Source organism: Triticum urartu, chromosome 5 (genome assembly GCF_003073215.2).
Source record: "Triticum urartu cultivar G1812 chromosome 5, Tu2.1, whole genome shotgun sequence".
Taxonomy (NCBI): Eukaryota; Viridiplantae; Streptophyta; class Magnoliopsida; order Poales; family Poaceae; genus Triticum; species Triticum urartu.
In genome coordinates, this window is record NC_053026.1 from 545692393 (window position 1) to 545712658 (window position 20266).

Consider the following 20266-nt stretch of genomic DNA (forward strand, 5'->3'; position numbering starts at 1 on the left):
GTTCATGGTCCACGAAGTAGTAGTGAACAATATCAAGGATTTTTTGTTTCTTTCCAAAATAAAAAATAATAAAAGGACTGTGCTAACGACCAGCGACAGATCAAAAAGTGCGCTACATGGGATTCAAACCTGCATCAAATAGCTAGGGCACGCCTAATACCATGACCAACAACCATTACACCAACCCAGGCTGTTGTTCAATACTTGAAAACAAAAGTCTTTTAAAATTCTTTTTCACCATTGTCTGATGACAAAAGGAAAGGTATTTTCTTGAAAAAAAATCACTGCATAAATGATGATGTACTATACATGTGAATGTGTAGAGGGACTCCTCTATGACTTTTTTATCAGGGTCAGGTACATAAGTTATCAGGTCTGCGATGTGTGAGTTACCATGATATTCACACAAAAGTTATCGAGGGGATGTTTTATCAACTCCCCCCCCCCTACCCTCATCGCCAAAGTTATCAGGACCTGGGTACATAAGTTATCATGTCTACGATGTGTGAGTTACCATGCTATTCACACAAAAGCTACCGAGGGGATATTTCATCAACTCCCCCCACCCTCGTCGCCAAAGTTATTAGGACCTGGGTACATAAGTTATCAGGTCTACGATGTGTGAGTTACCATGCTATTCACACAAAAGCTACCGAGGGGATATTTCATCAACTCCCCCCACCCTCGTCGCCAAAGTTATTAGGACCTGGGTACATAAGTTATCAGGTCTACGATGTGTGAGTTACCATGCTATTCACACAAAAGCTACCGAGGGGATATTTCATCAACTCCCCCCACCCTCGTCGCCAAAGTTATCAGGACCTGGGTACATAAGTTATCAGGTCTACGATGTGTGAGTTACCATGCTATTCACACAAAAGCTACCGAGGGAATATTTCATCAACTCCCCCCCCCCCTCGTTGTCAAAGTTACCAGGATGACTCGCATTAGTTATCAGGTCTGCGATGCGTGAGTTACCATGCTATTCATATAAAAAGTTATCGAAGGTATGTTTACACTAGTTTTTTTGGGTCAAAAAAGCTACTACGTTATTTGTACATCAGCTATCAGGACTGCGATGTGTGAGTTACCATGCTATTGACACAAAAACTATCGAGAGGATACTTCATCAACCCCCCCTCCCCCTCCTGCCAAAGTTATCAGAATAGGGTGCATAAATTATCAGGTCTGCAATGTGTGAGTTACCATGCTATTCACACAAAAGTTCGTCAACTCCCCCCTCCCCCTTCGGTCGCCAAAGTTATCAGGACAGGGATATATAAGTTATCGGGTTTGCGATGTGTGAGTGACCATGTTATTCACATAACAGTTACTGGGGTATATTTGATCAACTCCTCACAGAAAAGAAAGAAAGAAAGCAACATGGAATGGTCAAATAATATGGCGTGCATTCTTTTTCGCAACAAATGGTCCAGCTGAGCTGTTTAGTGTGTGTTTCACATTATTTGCTAGGCGTGAGTTCAAATCCCATATTTAGCAAGATTTTTTTTGACTAAAAATGTAATGAGGGCGTGCCAATAGATCTAGCACCCCCAAAAAAATGACAGATCCAATTTAGAAAAAAATCGCGACAGTCAACGGAATTCGCAATCAAAGTTAGCGAGTCGTTCACATTTTAAATCTTGAACAGAGAGCCACTACGCAATATATTCATAGCCTGGGCACTTTTGACAGTAGCAAAGTCTGGGTGAGTTGGTTACCGTGGTGGGCCAATTGCAGGAGGTCGCGGGTTCGAATCCCGTCCTGCCCCTTTCTTTTTCGATTCCTGCCAGCAGGAAATTAGCTTTGTCAATAATAAAATACCATTTATACATAATAAAGTGGTACCCCCATATTATTACTTGTCTTAAATTTGTTGTATCTAACACTATTTTCTGCCGAATGAAGCCACACCATGAACAGGTCCGGAATCATCTAAACAGCTACTGCCCCTTTCTTTTTCGATTCCTGCCGGCAGGAAATTAGCTTTGTCAATAATAAAATACCATTTATACATAATAAAGTGGTACCCCATATTATTACTTGTCTTAAATTTGTTGTATCTAACACTATTTTCTGCCGAATGAAGCCACACCATGAACAGGTCCGGAATCATCTAAACAGCTACTGCCCCTTTCTTTTTCGATTCCTGCCGGCAGGAAATTAGCTTTGTCAATAATAAAATACCATTTATACATAATAAAGTGGTACCCCATATTATTACTTGTCTTAAATTTGTTGTATCTAACACTATTTTCTGCCGAATGAAGCCACACCATGAACAGGTCCGGAATCATCTAAACAGCTACGTCCTGCCCCTTTCTTTTTCGATTCCTGCCGGCAGGAAATTAGCTTTGTCAATAATAAAATACCATTTATACATAATAAAGTGGTACCCCATATTATTACTTGTCTTAAATTTGTTGTATCTAACACTATTTTCTGCCGAATGAAGCCACACCATGAACAGGTCCGGAATCATCTAAACAGCTACGTCCTGCCCCTTTCTTTTTCGATTCCTGCCGGCAGGAAATTAGCTTTGTCAATAATAAAATACCATTTATACATAATAAAGTGGTACCCCCCATATTATTACTTGTCTTAGATTTGTTGTATCTAACACTATTTTCTGCCGAATGAAGCCACACCATGAACAGGCCCGGAATCATCTAAACAGCTACGTCCTGCCCCTTTCTTTTTCGATTCCTGCCGGCAGGAAATTAGCTTTGTCGATAATAAAATACCGTTTATACATAATAGTGGTACCCCCCATATTATTACTTGTCTTAGATTTGTTGTATCTAACACTATTTTCTGCCGAATAAAGCCACACCATGAACAGGCCCGGAATCATCTAAACAGCTACGTATTCCACATGCCTACATCCATCCGTTGCATAATCAAGCAAAATCAAAGCAAAGATACCCAGTTGCCCATATGGACACACTTTTCTTTCTTCTCAGCCACCATAGTTAGGCTTGTGGTCTAGTAGAGGCAGGCCACCGGCACAACAAACTCATACTCCCTCCGTCTGAAAATACTTGTCTTAGAAATGGTTGTATCTAGACTTATTTTAGTTATAGATACATTCATTTTATTCATTTCCAAGGACAAGTATTTTTGGACGGAGGGAGTATTAATTATCAAAAGTCACTCCAAAACTATCTTGTGAACTGGGAAACCAGTGCCATCTGTGAGTTCTTCGAGCACCTCCAACCTCTCGCACTCATGCCACTCCCGCCGGTGCGGGAGAATCTCCAGTCCGACGAGCTCCTGCTCCTTGTCCTCCACGACGTGCCCGTCAAGCAAATGGACACGCCCCAGCCTCCGCGACGCCCTCATGATCCGCTTCACAAAGCCGGTCTGCCACGCCACTCGCCGATGACCACGAGTTCTCTGAGGTGATGGTGCTGTGGTTGCTCGACCTGCACGTCTAGTGATCCAGCAGCACTCACCTTCTCCAAGTTATTGTCAAACTGCATTCAGATTTTCAGAGTTCAGGATATTTGCTTTGCAGAAATATTTCAAAATCAAAAAGGTACGTGTTTTGACAAAAAAAACATAGTTATTAGGTTATTGGGTCGCCAAGGGACAGACATGAACATGTAGCGACTGCAAGTAAGGTGCGGCAGCAAATAGGATGAATATCCAGAATGTATCCCAGTCCACTGGCACGTTTGCAATGAATAACTTCTTCAGATTGGTAAGCCGGCTGATTATGGCGGTTGGTTTAAGCCACATCTGCAGACATGATATAGTGATATTTAGAACCACCTTATATAGCAATGCAACATTATGATTGATAAAGACAAGATCATTTCAGGAATGGTTCCTCACCTGATGCCCTCTCAATTGCAGAAAAAACTCCTCTACTGGTGGCGGCACCCCTTTAAAGAATTTGCTTAGTGAATGGGTGTTTTTTCTAGGAATCAAATCAAGCTCACCAGTATATGCACATCCAGTTTCCAAGAAGTTCAAACTCACATGCCTAAGCCGAGGCACCTCACCGTAGCGTAGTTTGGTTGGCTGACCCCGACAAGCAAATGTTTCAAGACAAGGCACTGAAGTCAGATAGATTTTAAAAATATCGCAGTTGTCCACTTGCAGATTCTTCAACCTTGAGTTAGGAAAATTGACGTGTAAAGGAGCTCGGCTATGCGGACTATCCCTCAGCCTCAAATCCACCAGCTGCAAGCAATCTCTCAGAATATCGTATACGAGGTGGGGACGTGAACTTCCCTTGCACAGAGTAAGTGTTGTGAGCCTCTGAAAAAACAATGGGGGGGTTGCATAATAATGACAGTAATTGGATAGCAGAAGGCGTTTCAGCCGCACATTCTGGCATCTATCTAACCGATAGAATCCCAATTGCTTGCAAGGGCTCTCAACGACAATCTCTAAATCTTCAACCCCCCATCTGCCAACCGCTGCCTTAAACCATTCATCAAGACCGGGCCTCCAAAAGGTTTGAAGCCTCAGCTTCTGGAAAGACCGTCGCTGAACATTATCGGGAGGCAGAAGGAATGCATTCACCCGTTTAACATAGCATCGCATGGCCAGACGCTCATAACGTTGCAGGATGGGTGTGAGCAGACGGACTTTCCACATCCACTGCTCACTCCTGTCTTTGATGGCATTATACCGATCGTACTTGTCACAGATGTCAGTCAGATTCTGAGTCCTCTTCACCACCTCATAGCTGGCCTTAGTCTCCATAGCTATTTTCTTCAGCCTGTGGTAGCGTGGAGGGAGAATATCATAAATGGAAAAATCATAAAATGCGTGTGATCGCCGAGGAAGATCCAGCCACCGCTTTGAAAGGACAGTGGTGGTTATTGTTGTGCGCGCGTCTAGCTTGTCAAGGATCATGATCAGTATCTCCTCAGGTAAGCTGCTGATCTTGTCCTCGCAGCAGCTGCTGTGTTACTCCTTCGTACGCATCTGGTTTCATTTCCATGTGAAAGAATATGGAGTTATGGTCAGTGAATTCCAAGAAGCTTACCCAGATAAGTAAGCTACTTGTATTAAAAAGTACTCCCTCCGTTCCTAAATATAAGTCTTTTTAGGGATTTCAACACGGACTATATAGACATATTTTAGAGTGTAGAATCACTCATTTTGCTCCGTATGTAGTCCGCGTTGGAATCTCTAAAAAGACTTATATTTAGGAATGGAGGGAGTACTTCCTCTGTAAAGAAATATAGTGATCTAAAAGGTCTTATATTTCTTTACAGAGGGAGTAATTATTATAAGACCTCTAGTATCACAGCGAAAAACACCTTGAAAAGTGTTTTTATCAGAAACAAACAAAATAGTGACGTTCTTTTGCAGGGAAAACTAAATAATGACGTGAACAAGGAAACAGTTTAAGAGCAATTCTAACAAGTAGATAGATTATAACCCAAAAAACGCAGCAAAACAATCACCTTAAACTGCGTTGTCTCTATTTACGGCATCAGTATATATTGATACAGTTTTGCTAAAGCACATCTAGATGTGCCATCACATCTAAGTCCTATGGCATTGATCTTACATGGAGATTCGTGTGAGCATTTTCTTGATTCTGTTTCTTTTTCTGTATATGCTTGATTGAATCACTTGGGTGTACAATAACTAATAACTAAGGCACATCTAGATGTACTCGCTCTAGACAGCATATTGGTATATTCGGCAACACATGGAGCGATCCAGAAAATACAGAGATTTTTTCTTGGAAAACTAAAAAGGGGGGATTTGCGTGGCCACCAGTTTAATTGCTGGACGAGTTTGAACATTAATTGGCAGCGAGAGCAGAATTGCTTCCAAAAGATGTGAAATTTATAGGTAAAACAGGAGGCGGAGGGGGAGAGAGAGGGGATTGGGGGTGGCCGCGTACACGCTTGGACGAGGAGGGAGCGGTTGTGGCGATGGAGATGTCGGATGCCTTCCTGAGCCGGCGGTAGAGCCGAGGTGATGCGTCCATGGCCATCGGGTCTCCGAGCAGCGGTGGCTGGCCGGCCGGCCGGCAGCTCGGTGGGGGAGTAGACAGCAGCGGTGGATCTGGGATTGTTTGCGTGTCGTGGGTCGTCAGGGGGGAGAATATCAGATGGTACTTCATCCTGTACTAGAATCTGTGCCGTCGATTTGTAATCCAACGGTCCAGATTCTATGCTAGTCGCTCCCGGAAGTAAGAGACCAGACCGGACGGAACCTGGTTCGCTTCAGTACAGTATTTTCGCCGGGGGGAAAAAGTGAGTTTCTCGCGGGCGGCGGCGGCGGAGGCTCGTGCTCCAGGTCAGTGGTTCGCCGGAGATGGCCGGCGAGGGCGGAAGCGGCGGAGAGCGCGGCAAGGACCCGCTGGAGGGCGTCCGCGCCATCGTGCTGAAGCCGTCCGAGTCCCTCGACGAGTCGCGGTTCACCAAAATCGCCGGCGCCGACTTCAACGACGCCGGCCTCGGCCTCGACGGGCTTCTTGGGTCGCTCGCCTCGACGGGGTTCCAGGCGTCCAACCTCGGCGACGCCATTGACGTCGTCAATCAGATGGTACGGTACACCGCCCGCTTTTCCCTTTCTCTCCATCTGCGAGCTTGCCTTTTCCTTTTGAGCACGGGATTAGTTAGCAGAACTAGGTGAAGCAGATGATTTATTCCGTTTATTTCGCCATTTAGAGCACTTAGATAGTTGGATATATATCGCTTCGATGCAGGGTGGAGCTGACAAGTGTTTTTTTTCCCCAAAGTAAATCTTTTAGATGTATCTGAACAGTCTAGCTGAATGTGTGTCACTTTGGAGTCTTTTATTTAATCCAAGTGCTGTGCATTAAAATAGCTGGAGGTAATCTATAGATGAAGGAATGCCTGTCATATCACTATGCATGCTTCCGAAAATTAAGTACTATTTTCCAGAATTTTTGCCGATTTTCGCTACTCTCCTTACATTCTACTGACTCTTTCTCCACTGTAATTTGCTACAATGAAGTTAGATTGGAGGTTGTCGCATGAGAAGCCAACCGAGGACTGTGATGAAGCTGAACTTGACCCGAAATACAGAGAGTCTGTGAAGTGCAAGATATTCCTTGGTTTCACTTCAAACCTTGTTTCTTCCGGTATACGGGATGTAATACGGTTTCTAGTTCAACATCACATGGTAAATGCTCCAACTCTGTGTCACGTGTGCAAATCTGAAAGCAAAGCAACCTCAAATATCATTTTAAGAATCTGTGTATTAGAAGTATGCCTAGTCGCCTGGAGATGTTTGTTCCAGTTAATCACTAACTGCATATCCATTGATTTCCTAATCCATGCTAATTATTTTCCACAAAATTCTTCAGGTGGATGTTATTGTAACGACAGCTGGGGGTATAGAGGAAGACCTCATAAAATGCCTAGCACCAACGTACCGAGGTGAATTTTCTTTACCTGGGGCACTGCTACGGTCAAAAGGACTTAACCGGATAGGAAATCTGTTGGTGCCTAATGATAACTATTGCAAGTTTGAAAACTGGATCATGCCACTCTTTGACCAGATGCTACAAGAACAATCTACTGAGGTAATCATTCCTCTTGGCTTAAGCAAGCTGGTAATAATCAGTTCTAATTTTCGTTCGGTATGTCCCTAGTTACCGAAATCCCCCAATAATGTGGATTATGGCTACCCTTCCTTGTACGTGTCATGGGCCCATTATACTGCACACGGAAGCTTTTGATGCATAAATTAGCTGCAAAGTTGGTAATTTGCAGGGGATGCATGAATAGGAGAGTACATTAATTATATCTTGTATTTAGCGAAACTAGTAGTAATATAATTTTGATAGGGTTGTCTTGTAGTCTTTGAAAATTTCCTTAATTGAAGGGTACACAATTACTTTTCTGGAACAACAAATAAGCAGGAAAGAAAAAAACAATTAAAATGAAGAGAACTTAAATCTGACTCAAAGTACTTACAATAGTATTTGTTTCACATGCTATAGAAAGAATGCTTAAAACAACTGAAATTCTACATAACATGAAGTCGCGAACTTTATTGTAACCCGGCGCCATGAGTTTCCTTTCTTTCAGATGTATGCATCTAGCAATATATACATGAATAAGCATCCAGACTACAGAATCTTGTCAAACCTACTGTGTGAAGTACACTTTATAAGTTTCTGCACAAATTGCTGAAGTCTATGCAGATATTGTTGCACCTCGGTTGATTGATCTTTTAATTAAAGATGATCCAGCATTTCCTACAATGTGAATTCTTTGTACAAGCTTCACTGCTGACCATACTTATGTTTTTTTTTTATTTCTTGTTACCTACAGAATGTTTGGACACCATCAAAAGTGATTGCTCGTCTTGGCAAGGAAATAAATGATGAAAGCTCCTACCTTTATTGGGCATACAAGGTAGCATGCTTTTGACAGTTCTTCATTATTTTTCAAATTATCAGAAAGTCTGCAGGCATGTGTTTGTGTAAATTCTGATCGTATTTAAGAAGTCTGGAAATAACTATGTTTGGTAAACAGGGAGATAATCTAGAGTTTCTTCTTAAGAATTTTGTTGAGTTTGATTCTCATATTGGTTTTGTTTTACCATAAAAAATTCTTTACCGTATTGAGTCTTATGATTTACCCAGAAATAGTAATCATTCCTTAACCAAATTTTTATTTTTTCTGAAGTGGTGGGTCACAGTTTAGCAGATGTAAGTAAGCATGGTAGAGTTGCTGGCTGGTTGTTACACTTATTGGGTTGTCCTTCACTTTATTCCACACTGGGTTCTTTTTTCTCGGTTGAAATTCTTAACTTTCAAGAACTATTTGTGCAATGACTGAAGTTGCGAAGTGCTGACTCATTAAAATCGACCAGAACAATATTCCTGTATACTGCCCAGCATTGACTGATGGATCACTCGGAGACATGCTGTTTTGTCATGCAGTTCGCAATCCTGGTCTTATTATCGACATTGTACAAGGTAAGTTCCCCTTTATTTGATATCCTTTGTGTTCGTTTTCAAATGCTTGAATGGTTTTGCAGATATAAGGTTGATAAATGGTGAAGCCATTCATGCAAGCCCAAGGAAGACCGGGGCCATAATTCTTGGTGGAGGCCTTCCAAAGCATCACATATGCAATGCAAATATGTTTCGCAATGGTGCAGATTATGCAGTCTATATCAACACAGCTCAAGAGTTTGATGGAAGCGACTCAGGGGCACAGCCAGATGAAGCAGTTTCATGGGGAAAGATCAAAGGTTCAGCAAAGCCTGTAAAGGTATATACAGATGCTCACAAGTTTGAGATATTTTTGTTTTGTGTTTTGCATACTAGTACTAGGTAAAATGTTCCTTAGGTATAGGGTATAATGATCATGATGCACCTGCCCAAAAGAACTGGCCCTAATTGTGCTGTGCGATGGTTTTCATACATCATATTTGGTGATCATCATTATTGTAATCTAACATTCCAGCTTTTGGAAATCCAGGTTCACTGTGATGCGACTATCGCTTTCCCGTTACTTGTAGCCGCAACATTTGCACGGAGGTCTCACGGTGCAAATTCAACCAACTGAATTTCTGGCTGCGAACTAAGGGCCTCAAATTTATTTTTTATTGATCTCCAATCATTTGACTGGGCTCTTTGGAGGATAACATAGAAGGTTTTTTGTCAGATGCCGGCCACAATTACTGATTCCTTTTGCTCGATGTACACCTGAGGTTGTAATACCAATTGTATGCTTTGTAATGAGATTATGCAAGAGGAAATGGACGATTGAGTCGTTCCTCTCTTTATCTGACTCTGGAAAACTGCGACTTCACAAGCAAAGTATCTGGTGAGGATCATTTGATTTTTTAAGACGGGCTTGAAAGAAAGGGGACTGGCTTACATCATTGGGTCAACAAAATAAAGTTGTTTGGTTGAATCAGTTTGCTGATTGACCCCTAGTACAAACGGGGGGAAATTCTTGCTAAAATTGTAAATAGTGATTGTGATACAGTATTATGAAAACGCTTGCAAATGCTATGGTCCCTATTACATCACAGTTCATTAACCGGCCTCTGGGTTGCCACAGCTGAAGCAGAATAACGGAGCACACCTCACCAAGTCAACATTGTTGTGCCCTTCAGTTCTGCTGAAGGTTATTCTGCATTTTCAACACAAAATAGCATCGCCATACAGCTTTCCTATGTCCAGCATTTCCTGCTTTAATAAAGTTACACCATTTTTGAAGAAAATGAATAGAACTAAATGAAGAGGGGTCAACAAGGTCCTCAATGAGAAAAATGGTAGTTACATGCATCAAGTCATGTTCCTTTTTTTTTATATATTGTGATCATATCTTAAACATCCTGTGAAGAGATGTAAGCAACCTGCTGAGGACTTGTTCGGTTTGCGGTTTTCCTAGAGGAATTTTTCATCTGTTAGAATTTGTTTCAGAGGAACATAGGTACAAGATTCCAGAGGATTGTGTCTATATTGACCTCATTCCTTGGAGGATTCTTTTGTTCATTCCCTAGTAGGATTCTTAGCATTAAGTGAGACCTCGTGGAAATTTTCTAAGGATTAGAGTTGGCATCTCATTCTAACCATTTACCTTTCCTACCCCTCTGATTTGGAAATCCTGTAAACTGAACGAGGCCTCAAAGAATAATGGCTAGAGACACACTCCCCACAAGATAGATTAACAAATCGTTGCTTCATTGCAGAACAACCTGAAATAACAAGAGCATGAAAGGAAACCAAACAAGTTTGGGAATTTCACAAAATGTTCATGTTTCCAAAATTTGTTCATAGATTAAAAAAATGCTTGCGTTTTTTTCAGAAATTACAAAAACTGCTCCATTTTCGAAAAAATATTATCTTTTATAAAAATGTTTGTATTTACAAAGAAATCGGAATTTAAAAGAACTGCCTAAAAAGACTGATTTTTTTAACTTCTAAAATAGACTGCTGCAGTGCCAGTACGACACAGCGAAATCACTAATTAAGGAGTACTCATTGCAAAGAACACTCCACTTTTCCAGGTCGCGACAAGTGGCGCACATGCAGCGCGTCACTTGTCGCAACCTGGGAGTTTACCCTTTTTCGTAGATCCGTTTATTCAAAACGTTTTATCTCTTAAACCGTGCGTCCAAATCTCGAACCGTTTTCACCATTGAATTGTTCGCGTCGAGATCTTCAAAACTAGATCCCATGTTGATAGGTTTTGACAAAACTTTTTTTTTTCACAAAAAAAAACGGACGAAAAAAACCGAACCGGGAGCATGGTTTTTTCCCCTTTTCGAAAGAGGCACGCCCGTGCCTCTCGCAAAATCACAACCGTGCCTCTCATGAAAGCAAAACAGTAACTTTCGTGTAAGGAAAAAAAACAGAAAACGCGTTTTTTTCCGTTTCCGAGAGGCACGGCCGTGACTCTCGCGGAAGCACAACCGTGCCTCTCGCGGAAGCAAAACAGTAACTTTCGTGTAAGAAAAAAAAACAGAAAACGCGTTTTTTTCCGTTTCCGAGAGGCACGGCCGTGACTCTCGCGGAAGCACAACCGTGCCTCTCGCGGAAGCAAAACAGTAACTTTCGTGTAAGAAAAAAAAACAGAAAACGCGTTTTTTTCCGTTTCCGAGAGGCACGGCCGTGACTCTCGCGGAAGCACAACCGTGCCTCTCGCGGAAGCAAAACAGTAACTTTCGTGTAAGAAAAAAAAACAGAAAACGCGTTTTTTTCCGTTTCCGAGAGGCACGGCCGTGACTCTCGCGGAAGCACAACCGTGCCTCTCGCGGAAGCAAAACCGTGACTCCCGCGAAAAAAAACAGAAAATGTGTATTTTTTTCCCTTTCCGAGAGGCACGGCCGTGACTTTCGCGTAAGCACAACCGTGCCTCTCGCGGAAGCAAAACCATGACTCTCATGAACAAAAAATATAGAAAACACGTTTTGTTTTTCCCTTTCCGAGAGGCACGGCCGTGACTCTCGCGAAAGCACAACCGTGTCTCTCGCGAAAGCAAAACCGTGACTTTCGCGAAAGAAAAAAAAATAGAAAACGTGTTTTTTTTTCGTTTCCGAGAGGCACGGCCGTGACTATCGCTAAAGCACAACTGTGCCTCTCGTGAAAGAAAAACCGTGACTTTCACGAAAAAAAGAAACAATTTTTTTTTAAAAAAAATTTTGATTGAAAAGCTAAGAAAGACCGGGGAAAAACTAAAATGTCGAAAAAAACCCGGAAAAAACCGTTTGAAAAGCCGAAAACTCGTGCGGAAAAATAAAAAAACAAAATTCGAAGGGAGCGTCCAGAGCACGACACGTGGCGAATGGCTGAGAGTGCGCCAAGTGGCGCTGATCGTTGCGAGGCTTCCGAAGGAGCGCTCGTTAACTAGTTGCTCCCCACGACACAGTGCATCGGACTGGGTCGTGACCGTGCGCGTCAAATGGGCGGCCCAGTCGTGGCCTCCCCTTTGGGCCGTGATCTTTTCGCTCAGGGAGACGGGAGCTGACATGGGCTGCCGTGCATCCTCTCTTAAGCTTAAGCTTAAGCTTGAGGCCCAGCCCAGTCCAGCAAACAGGACAGCCACCGCCTGCGGAAGCCGCCACGCCACGCCGTGAAACTGTACAGGCCAGGGTGTTGCAACCGACCGGAGCCGGAATCCGACGGCACCTCTGCTCCCTCCACCGCGCCGAGCTCCCCACAAAACACCGTACGCCTCCGCCCCAATCCCGGACGCGCGCCTCCCCAAGTCCCCCGCCGCCCGACGCTCTCTCCGACAAGTAGACCAGACCCCTCTCCGCCGCGCCGGATCCCCGCCGCCGCCGACCTCCTCCGCCTCTCCCCTCGTCGGCGGAACCTCCCTTCCGCCGCCATGCTGTTGGGCGCGAAGGTGGTTCCCCGCGACAAGGCTGTGCTGGTGAGCTCCCTTGCATCCCCTACCTTCCACTTCTCAGTCTGCGCACGGGATTTGATTTGGTTTGATTTTACTCCTTTCTGTAGAAGCAAGGAGGCGGCGACGGCTCGGGATCCGACGGCTCTCCCGGGAAGGCGCGCACCAAGCGTGGCAGCAGCAAGAGGAGAGACAGGGAGGAGAAGCGGAGGCGGAGGCACCGGCGGAGGAGCCGGCGCAGGTCGGACAGCTCGGAGGAGGGGTCGGACGACTCGGTCGACGAGGAGGAGGAGAAGGAGCTGAGCCGGAGCAAGCACCGGAGGAAGCGCCGCAGGGGGCGCCGCGACTTCTCCGACGAGGATGAATCCAGCGCCGAATCTGATAAAGGAAGAGGTAAATATAATAAACGTGGTGAATTTTGGTTCAGGTGTAGGTGTGCTTTGGTCAGTAGGGTTTTTCAGGGTGGACTGTGCTTAATCGCGTGGCATTTGCCGGTGCAGGTAGTGGCAAGGGGAAGCAAAGAGGTGCTGCAAGTGATGATGATGATGATGATGAGGATGAAGAGGAAGAGATGGGAGGCGACGGGATGAGGGCGGGTGAGGTTGTCAGAAAGGAGATGGGCCTTGAATGGATGCTTAAATCGGCAAGCAGCAGTCAGCCGGAGGGCAGCCGTGCTCAGAGGGCTGAGAACGAGGAGGACAAGTTTGAGGCTACACATGAAGAGGTAATGTAACAGTATTTACTTAAAAGAACTTGTTGATGTTCATGTGTGTTCAGTTGATTATCTCTTTTTTTTTCCAATTATTGACTATGGCAGGTGAAGAAACCTAACCCGAAAGAAATGAACCCCTATTTGAGGGACAATGGCAGTGGCTATCCTGATGAAGCCACCGCTGCAAATGCAGCCAGTCAGTTGCTTGCATCTTCTGTTGTCGGTGACGGAGGTGCTAGCTGGCGGCTTAAGGCTTTGAAACGTGCAAAAGAGCAAGCAGCTCGTGAAGGTAGAAAGATTGAGGAGGTGTGTGCATCACCACATATGCTTTTTCAAATACAGTTTTAGGTAGTCATCCTCTAACTTCTAAGCTTATTCAATCACTGCAGGTAGTTGAAGAGAGATGGGGTTCATTGGGTCACTTAGCCGCATCAGTCTCAACATCCAGAGTTGCCCCTTCTTATGCCCATTTGCAGGCCATTAGGGGTAGAAAAGCTGGACAAGGAGACTACTCTGAGAAATCCTCCAAAGTAGATCGGAAGGAGGACCAGCGAGGCGAGGAGAGTGGTGGTGGTCGCCAATATTTGCAAGGCGTCTCCTCCCGGGATCATGCAATGAGAAAACCCAGGCCTGATTCTGTACCTTGGAAGAAAAACAGACAGAATATATCCTCTGAGGATCAAACGCTCATCTCGTCAGCACTAGCAAGCATCAACAAATTTTCTAACGATGGAAGCTTTATGGATAAAATCAGTAACCATGGTAGTAAAAATACAAATGTTTCAAATGTCGAGAAGAGGGATAGTGATCAGAAAGCCCACCAGGAGAGTTCAAAGATATCATCTTCAGTGAGCACACAAAAGCAGCAGGAGAGTTCAAAGATATCATCTTCAGTGAGCACACAAAAGCAGGAGAGTTCAAAGATATCATCTTCAGGTAGCACTCAAAAGCTAAATGCAAACCAGTTAGCTGCGAAGGTTCTGCAGCTCCGAATGAAAGGCAAGCACGAAGAAGCTGACCAACTTTCGGTAAGTGTCTCTATTGTTACTGTGACAAATTGACAGACTGTTCCCCCCAGTTTATTAGCAAATCACTAGTTTGTGAAATTGAATTTACAACATAACAGTGATTATTTAATCCATTTGAATGCACATAAAGCCTCTCCAACATTTCCTTGACAATTAGCAACAAAGCGTGCTAGGAACTCTATCAAACAATGCTGGCATAGGAAATTTGGACTGTCTATATGGTTAACCTACAGTTTAGGATACAGTGGCTCTATCAAATTTTCTTGTGCTTGCATACACTGCAAGTAGAGGCCACATGAGTTCTTAACTAATAACTTTTTGTCTCAGAGAGAAATGGAGACTGTGCTGGAAAACCAGAGTGCTTCTGTTGAAGAGCCTAGGCATGTAAAGGAAAATAGCTCAACCAGGTTTTTCAATCTTATGTTAAAATTCATCTTACTAGTTGATGCCATGGCTACCTGTTACCTATCCTAAGTTGTGATTTACATTCTGTCTGCTGCTTCCGTGTTGAAACAAAATTTGCTTCAGGGAGGTTAAGATGCTAAAATTTCTAAGCCGCTTGTGCATATTTCATGATTATGTTTTACTTATTCTCTGTTCAGTACCCTTGAAAGGAAGTGCATATGCTGTTTAAGACATGTTTGGTTTGTGATGCCCTACTTGCCTTTTTTGCTTTTGGATGTTTTAGCATTTTTGTCTGTGATGCTTGATTGAAGAAGTGATGCAACCTCATGTATTCAAACATACCCTTGTTATCATTCTGAACTAGTAAATTACTGATACCTGTTCATCTAAAGATGTGCACCAGCTTGTCATATGATGTGATTCTGCAAGATAATGGTAATGGTTAGCACCCCAGCATTGGCCCAGATGGTATCCATACTGTAGTTCAGAAAAGAAATGTGTCCGCATCTGCATGGCTATGCTGAAATCTGAGAGATAGCAATCATCCACCGCTAAAATGATCATTCAGTTCCATTATGTCAATGTCTTAGTTGCCAGTAACGTTTATCAGGCATAGCTGTATGCTATGCAACTGAATTGCTCCCTGAAATATTTCTGATATCCCTACATGTGTCATATTATGCAAAACACAATATGCACCTGTATTGCTGTGTGGATATACTCTAGTTTGAACAGCAGATCTCTAGTTTATTTGTCTGCCTCTGACGCATATTGTCTTTTTCAACTGTAGGCATACAATAAAGCCCAGTGCAGCTGATCGCAGGAAAAGAGAAGAGGATGCTGACCTCCATCTTGCAAATAAAATTATGCACAACAAACAGTACAACATGAGTAAAAGTGTAGAGGATGAATATGAATATGGTGATGCTCCCACTAAGAAAGGCAAAAGGACCAGAGAGGCACACCAGGAGAATAGGGGCACTCAGAGACATATTTTAACTCAGAAAGAGCGCTGTTTGTATTGCTTTGAGAACCCATCCAGGCCAAAGCATCTGGTTATTGCTATAGGGAACTTCACTTACTTGATGCTGCCACAGTTTGAGCCTCTTGTTCCTGGACACTGTGTCATTCTTCCATTGCAGGTGAGACAACTTACCATGTGCTGGAAATACAATTAAGAAATCATCTGTGCATGCTGCTTTTATAAGAAATCAACCTGCTTCAACTTGATTGTGCTTTTGAATACCCTATTATGGACCCTTATGGTTTTCGTTGCAGCTCTTATGAATTGCCTGTATTTTCTTGTACTCTTATTGATTCTGTGTGTTTTTAATGTTTGCAGCATGAGTCTTCAACAAGAACAGTTGATAAAAATGTCTGGGAGGAGATTCGCAACTTCAAGAAGTGCCTTCTGAAGATGTTTGCGCAGCAGGACAAGGATGTGGTTTTCATGGAGACTGTCATAAGCCTGGTCAAACAGCAGAGGCATTGCATGATTGAATGCATCCCTGTCCCATGCGAAGTTTCAAACAAAGCACCCATGTACTTCAAGAAGGTCTGATATCTATTGCTTTCTGCATAACTTACTGAGAATAATCTGGTGCTTCTGTGCTTGTTGTTCTAATGAAATTCCTTCTGTTTGCTCCAGGCGATCGACGAAGTTGAGGAGGAATGGTCACAGCACGAGATGAAGAAGCTCATTCCAACGATCGGTAACCTGCGGCAGGTCATCCCGGAGAACTTCGCCTACTTCCACGTGGAGTTTGGTCTGGACCGCGGGTTCGTCCACGTGATAGACGACGAGAGCAAGTTCGGTGCTGGTTTCGGGCTGAATGTACTCAGAGGGGTGCTCCGGTTGCCGGGGGAGGACATGCACCGTCGCCGGAGGCACGAGTCCATGGATAACCAGAAGCAAGCCGTCGCCAGCTTCATGAAGGACTGGGAGCCCTTCGACTGGACGAAGCAGCTCGAGTAGAAGATGTGTAAATACAATCTCGGGAACAGTTTGGTAGACTCACGCAATTTGCACCGACAGTTTTGCAGGGAAGAGATTGTGCTGATGTTGTCATGTATCTATGTTTTTAAATGCTTTTCTGGTTGAATTTAGCATTTGACAGGATATAGCTGTGAACTTTATTACTAATTCAAATGTACTCCCTCCGCTCCAAATTACTCGTCGTGGTTTTAGCTGTTGAACTAAAACCACGACGAGTAATTTGGAACGGATGGAGTATTTTGAAGCGACGGCATTAGAGGCAGCCCAGAATGCCATCATTGATCAAACTATAAATGAAATAAAAAGAGGTCTAATTTTTTATTTTTCAGCAGCAGGGGTCTTTTCTTCCTCTCCTTCCTCGCCGCTCCGGTCGCCTTCTTCCTTGACAACCTCACGCGCGAGCTTGGTGTGCACCGGCGCCTTGCTCGAATACAAGCTCGGGCAGCCATGAATGACAATGGCAGCGAGCTCAGGCTCGTGCCCTAGCTCCCTGCTCGGCCTCCGTCGGACTCACACGCACGCGCGCGTCGTCCCGCGTCCCAAGTACACCAGCGACGCCGCTCGTTTGGTCGCCATGGGCCAAAGGCGCCAACTTTGGGCCCTGTTCGAACTCACCCACCCACACACGCGCACGAACACCTTCGGCCTGCTCCGGCGAAGCACGCCGCCGTGCGTGCCCAGCAACGGATTCAAGGCCGTGATCTTTTCTTCTTGTTTTCGTGTAGACCTGCGAGCCCATGCCTCAAATTGCGCCGCGCTGCTACTTGTCCGCAAGCACACGCATCCAACGCAGTTAGTTGCTCCATCCTTTTTGGGTTTATTTTGCCTTCAATTGTTCACCCTATGACATGTGGGTCCCACGCCTCCTATTGACCGGTCAAATGATCTGATTGACCTTGACCTCGGCGGCGCGGGTTCAAATCCTTTTTGGGTTTATTTTTGGCTTTAATTGTTCCCTATGACATATGGGTCCCACGCCTCCTATTGACAGGTGAAATTGCTATATAATCCGGAAATCTGCTTTGGCTCTCGGGTCCAGATGCACCCGTAATCTAGACCGCAAGCCTGCATCAAGATTCGCACATAGCCCAGTGTTCCCTCACGTATTCTCAATTATATATAATTATCAAGCTGGTACGTTCAACTGACAGTTGTCTACTGCACTCGAACGTGCCGTGTAGTCCAGATGGAGGAGCGACGGATCTGGACGAAAACAGAGACGGAGCTAGACCAACGGGCTATAACGGCAGCACGCCATTCCAGACATTTTTCCCCTGCCGTCGTACCTGTCTCTTCTTCGCCCCAGCCCACACCATCTTCTTCCCCTGCAAGCTTCTGGCTCATCCAAACACTCCCTCCTCTCGTCAATGGAGTCTTCTTCCTCCTCCACCAGGCGTCGCCCGCTGCCACTTCCGCTAATCCCGTGCTCATTTTGCAAAGAGAAAATCATCACCGCCGTCTGTGGCCCCCGCAGATCTCATCCAATTATAGTCGCATATTATACAACTGCTATTTTGATGCATATACTAGTGTTGTTATGCAATTCAATAGTTTGACATCCAAACATGATTCGTATTGAAACCTGAGTAGGATTCTGTGAGTCAATTCAATTAACACCCAAACAACCGAATTCATTCATGTTCATACAGTTTCCTGACTGAATTGGAATTGAAACCAATTCAAGATGGAGGCCTCGAATATAGACATCCAAACACAGTGTAAGTCTAGTCATAGTGGAGTTAACTTAGACTGGTGTCATGCATATGACACTAGTCTATATTACTACCTTAGCTTGTAGACTCATTTTCTTTTAGGAAAAGCGCTATGTGATGGTAATATAGGGCCAGTTCTTTTGGGCCAGAATCGCCCCCTCCCCAGCTTCTCCCAGAATCACCACTCCATATGTTTTTTACAACCCTAGCTAATTAGACCTTAACTAGATAGGATTGTCAAAAAAATATGGAGTGGCGATTCTGGAAGAAGCTGGGGAGGGGGGTGATTCTGGGAGAATCGCCGAAAAGAACTGGCCCATAATATGTTACCACCATCTCTTTCCCCCATTTAATACTATTCCATGTCACCAATGTGCATAGTTGGCATTGCATGAGGATGCATGTCACTACCTTTGCTACTCCCACTGTGACTAGTCTAACCCGCCGTGAGAAAACCGACACAGCCACACGCCACGACAACACCTTGTTAGCACCCGACAACCTCTGGTTAGACCCCACTAGTTTCGTTAACTACTTTCATTTTCCTATGATTAACGCAAATCTCAATTAGTCCTACTGGTTAGCCCCTCACTACCCTAACGCGTCGGCCATGGTTCGATTCCCCACCCTAGTATGCGAGGCGACTGCTTATGACGCTGGTAAGTGATCAAGTCACGAGCTCCTCTTCTCCTAAGCATGTTATGTAATTTGGCTCCTCTTCCGTGTTTTGTTTGGCAGAGGGGTGAGAGGGTGAAGGAGAAGCTAATCTTTGGGTGGGGGAGGGGGGCAGTGGCCCCCAGCCTTGATATAACACTTAAAAATACATTTTAGAGTCTTTAATAGAATATAAAGTTTAGTCATTAGCCCCCCAAAACATTTATGTTTCCTCTTTAGCCCCCATCCCCAGCCGTCGACATCTTCGTCTCCCTCCAAAACTGCCAAGGGAGCATCTGCAGTTTCTGCACACCATAGTTGCACTTTGTGCTCAATTGTCGATTTCCATTGGCTAGTTGCCTTCATATTGAATATTTGCACCGTGTTTGGTGCCAGATTTGAACATTGTAGTATGCGGCCTCCATGTCACTTTTATTTTAATTGATAATCTTTCGCCCATGTAATGCATACACTTGTCATAACAAAGCAAAATAAGAAGTGCAGGTAAAGTTTTGGTCTTTCACGGTTATGCTTTGGTCTTGCACTACCTGGTCAAATTGGAGATCTCTTTGTTGTGAGCCGAGGGACCTTTGCAAAATTAAAATAAAATAAAATAGAAATATACAGAAGAAAAAGGGAAACAGAATTAATAAGCCTAGTGCAAGCAAACTTCTGATTGCGTACCACTGTACCCCTATCCCCACTGTTCATTTTTGCATTAAAGTTCGTCCAAGCAAACTCCTCTTTTTTGTTTTTCTCAAATGGAAGAACATTTAAACTCAAAACTTTCCAGATCAACATCACATATGTACTACCGTGTGCAGAAATGGTTTTTGGATTTTTTTGGCACAACATAAATTCTAAAAAATGATACTTTCTCCGTTCACTTTTATAAGTCGTTTCAGACAAGTGAAATTGTGTTGTTTTGCACACTGTCT

The 20266-nt window shown here is 44.0% G+C and overlaps 3 protein-coding genes across 4 annotated transcripts; 2 read left to right on the forward strand and 1 right to left on the reverse strand.

The window, feature by feature from the left end:
* Positions 1-2910: 2910 nt before the first annotated feature.
* On the reverse strand, positions 2911-6065 carry LOC125510551. The gene is made up of 4 exons (XM_048675767.1): positions 5876-6065; positions 3838-4941; positions 3598-3741; positions 2911-3476 (listed from the first exon to the last, which is right to left on the reverse strand). The coding sequence occupies exons 2-4, from the start codon at positions 4867-4869 to the stop codon at positions 3351-3353; spliced, it is 1302 nt and encodes a 433-aa protein (XP_048531724.1). The 5' UTR covers positions 4870-4941; positions 5876-6065; the 3' UTR covers positions 2911-3350.
* Positions 6066-6193: 128 nt separating this feature from the next.
* On the forward strand, positions 6194-9811 carry LOC125510552 (deoxyhypusine synthase-like). The gene is made up of 7 exons (XM_048675768.1): positions 6194-6522; positions 6958-7125; positions 7310-7528; positions 8283-8366; positions 8827-8932; positions 8995-9230; positions 9441-9811. Exons 1-7 carry the CDS (start codon positions 6292-6294, stop codon positions 9525-9527), a joined length of 1131 nt encoding a protein of 376 aa, XP_048531725.1. The 5' UTR covers positions 6194-6291; the 3' UTR covers positions 9528-9811.
* A 2732-nt stretch (positions 9812-12543) lies between these two features.
* Positions 12544-17109, forward strand: LOC125510554 (CWF19-like protein 2). 2 transcript variants are annotated; one of them, XM_048675772.1, is made up of 9 exons: positions 12544-12848; positions 12932-13214; positions 13322-13545; positions 13639-13839; positions 13923-14561; positions 14889-14941; positions 15757-16108; positions 16309-16521; positions 16615-17109. In XM_048675772.1, exons 1-9 carry the CDS (start codon positions 12804-12806, stop codon positions 16939-16941), a joined length of 2337 nt encoding a protein of 778 aa, XP_048531729.1. In that variant the 5' UTR covers positions 12544-12803; the 3' UTR covers positions 16942-17109. The 2 variants fall into 2 exon arrangements, with proteins under 2 accessions (XP_048531729.1, XP_048531728.1); XM_048675771.1 differs by having other exon boundaries at positions 12545-12848; positions 14889-14968.
* Positions 17110-20266: the final 3157 nt, after the last annotated feature.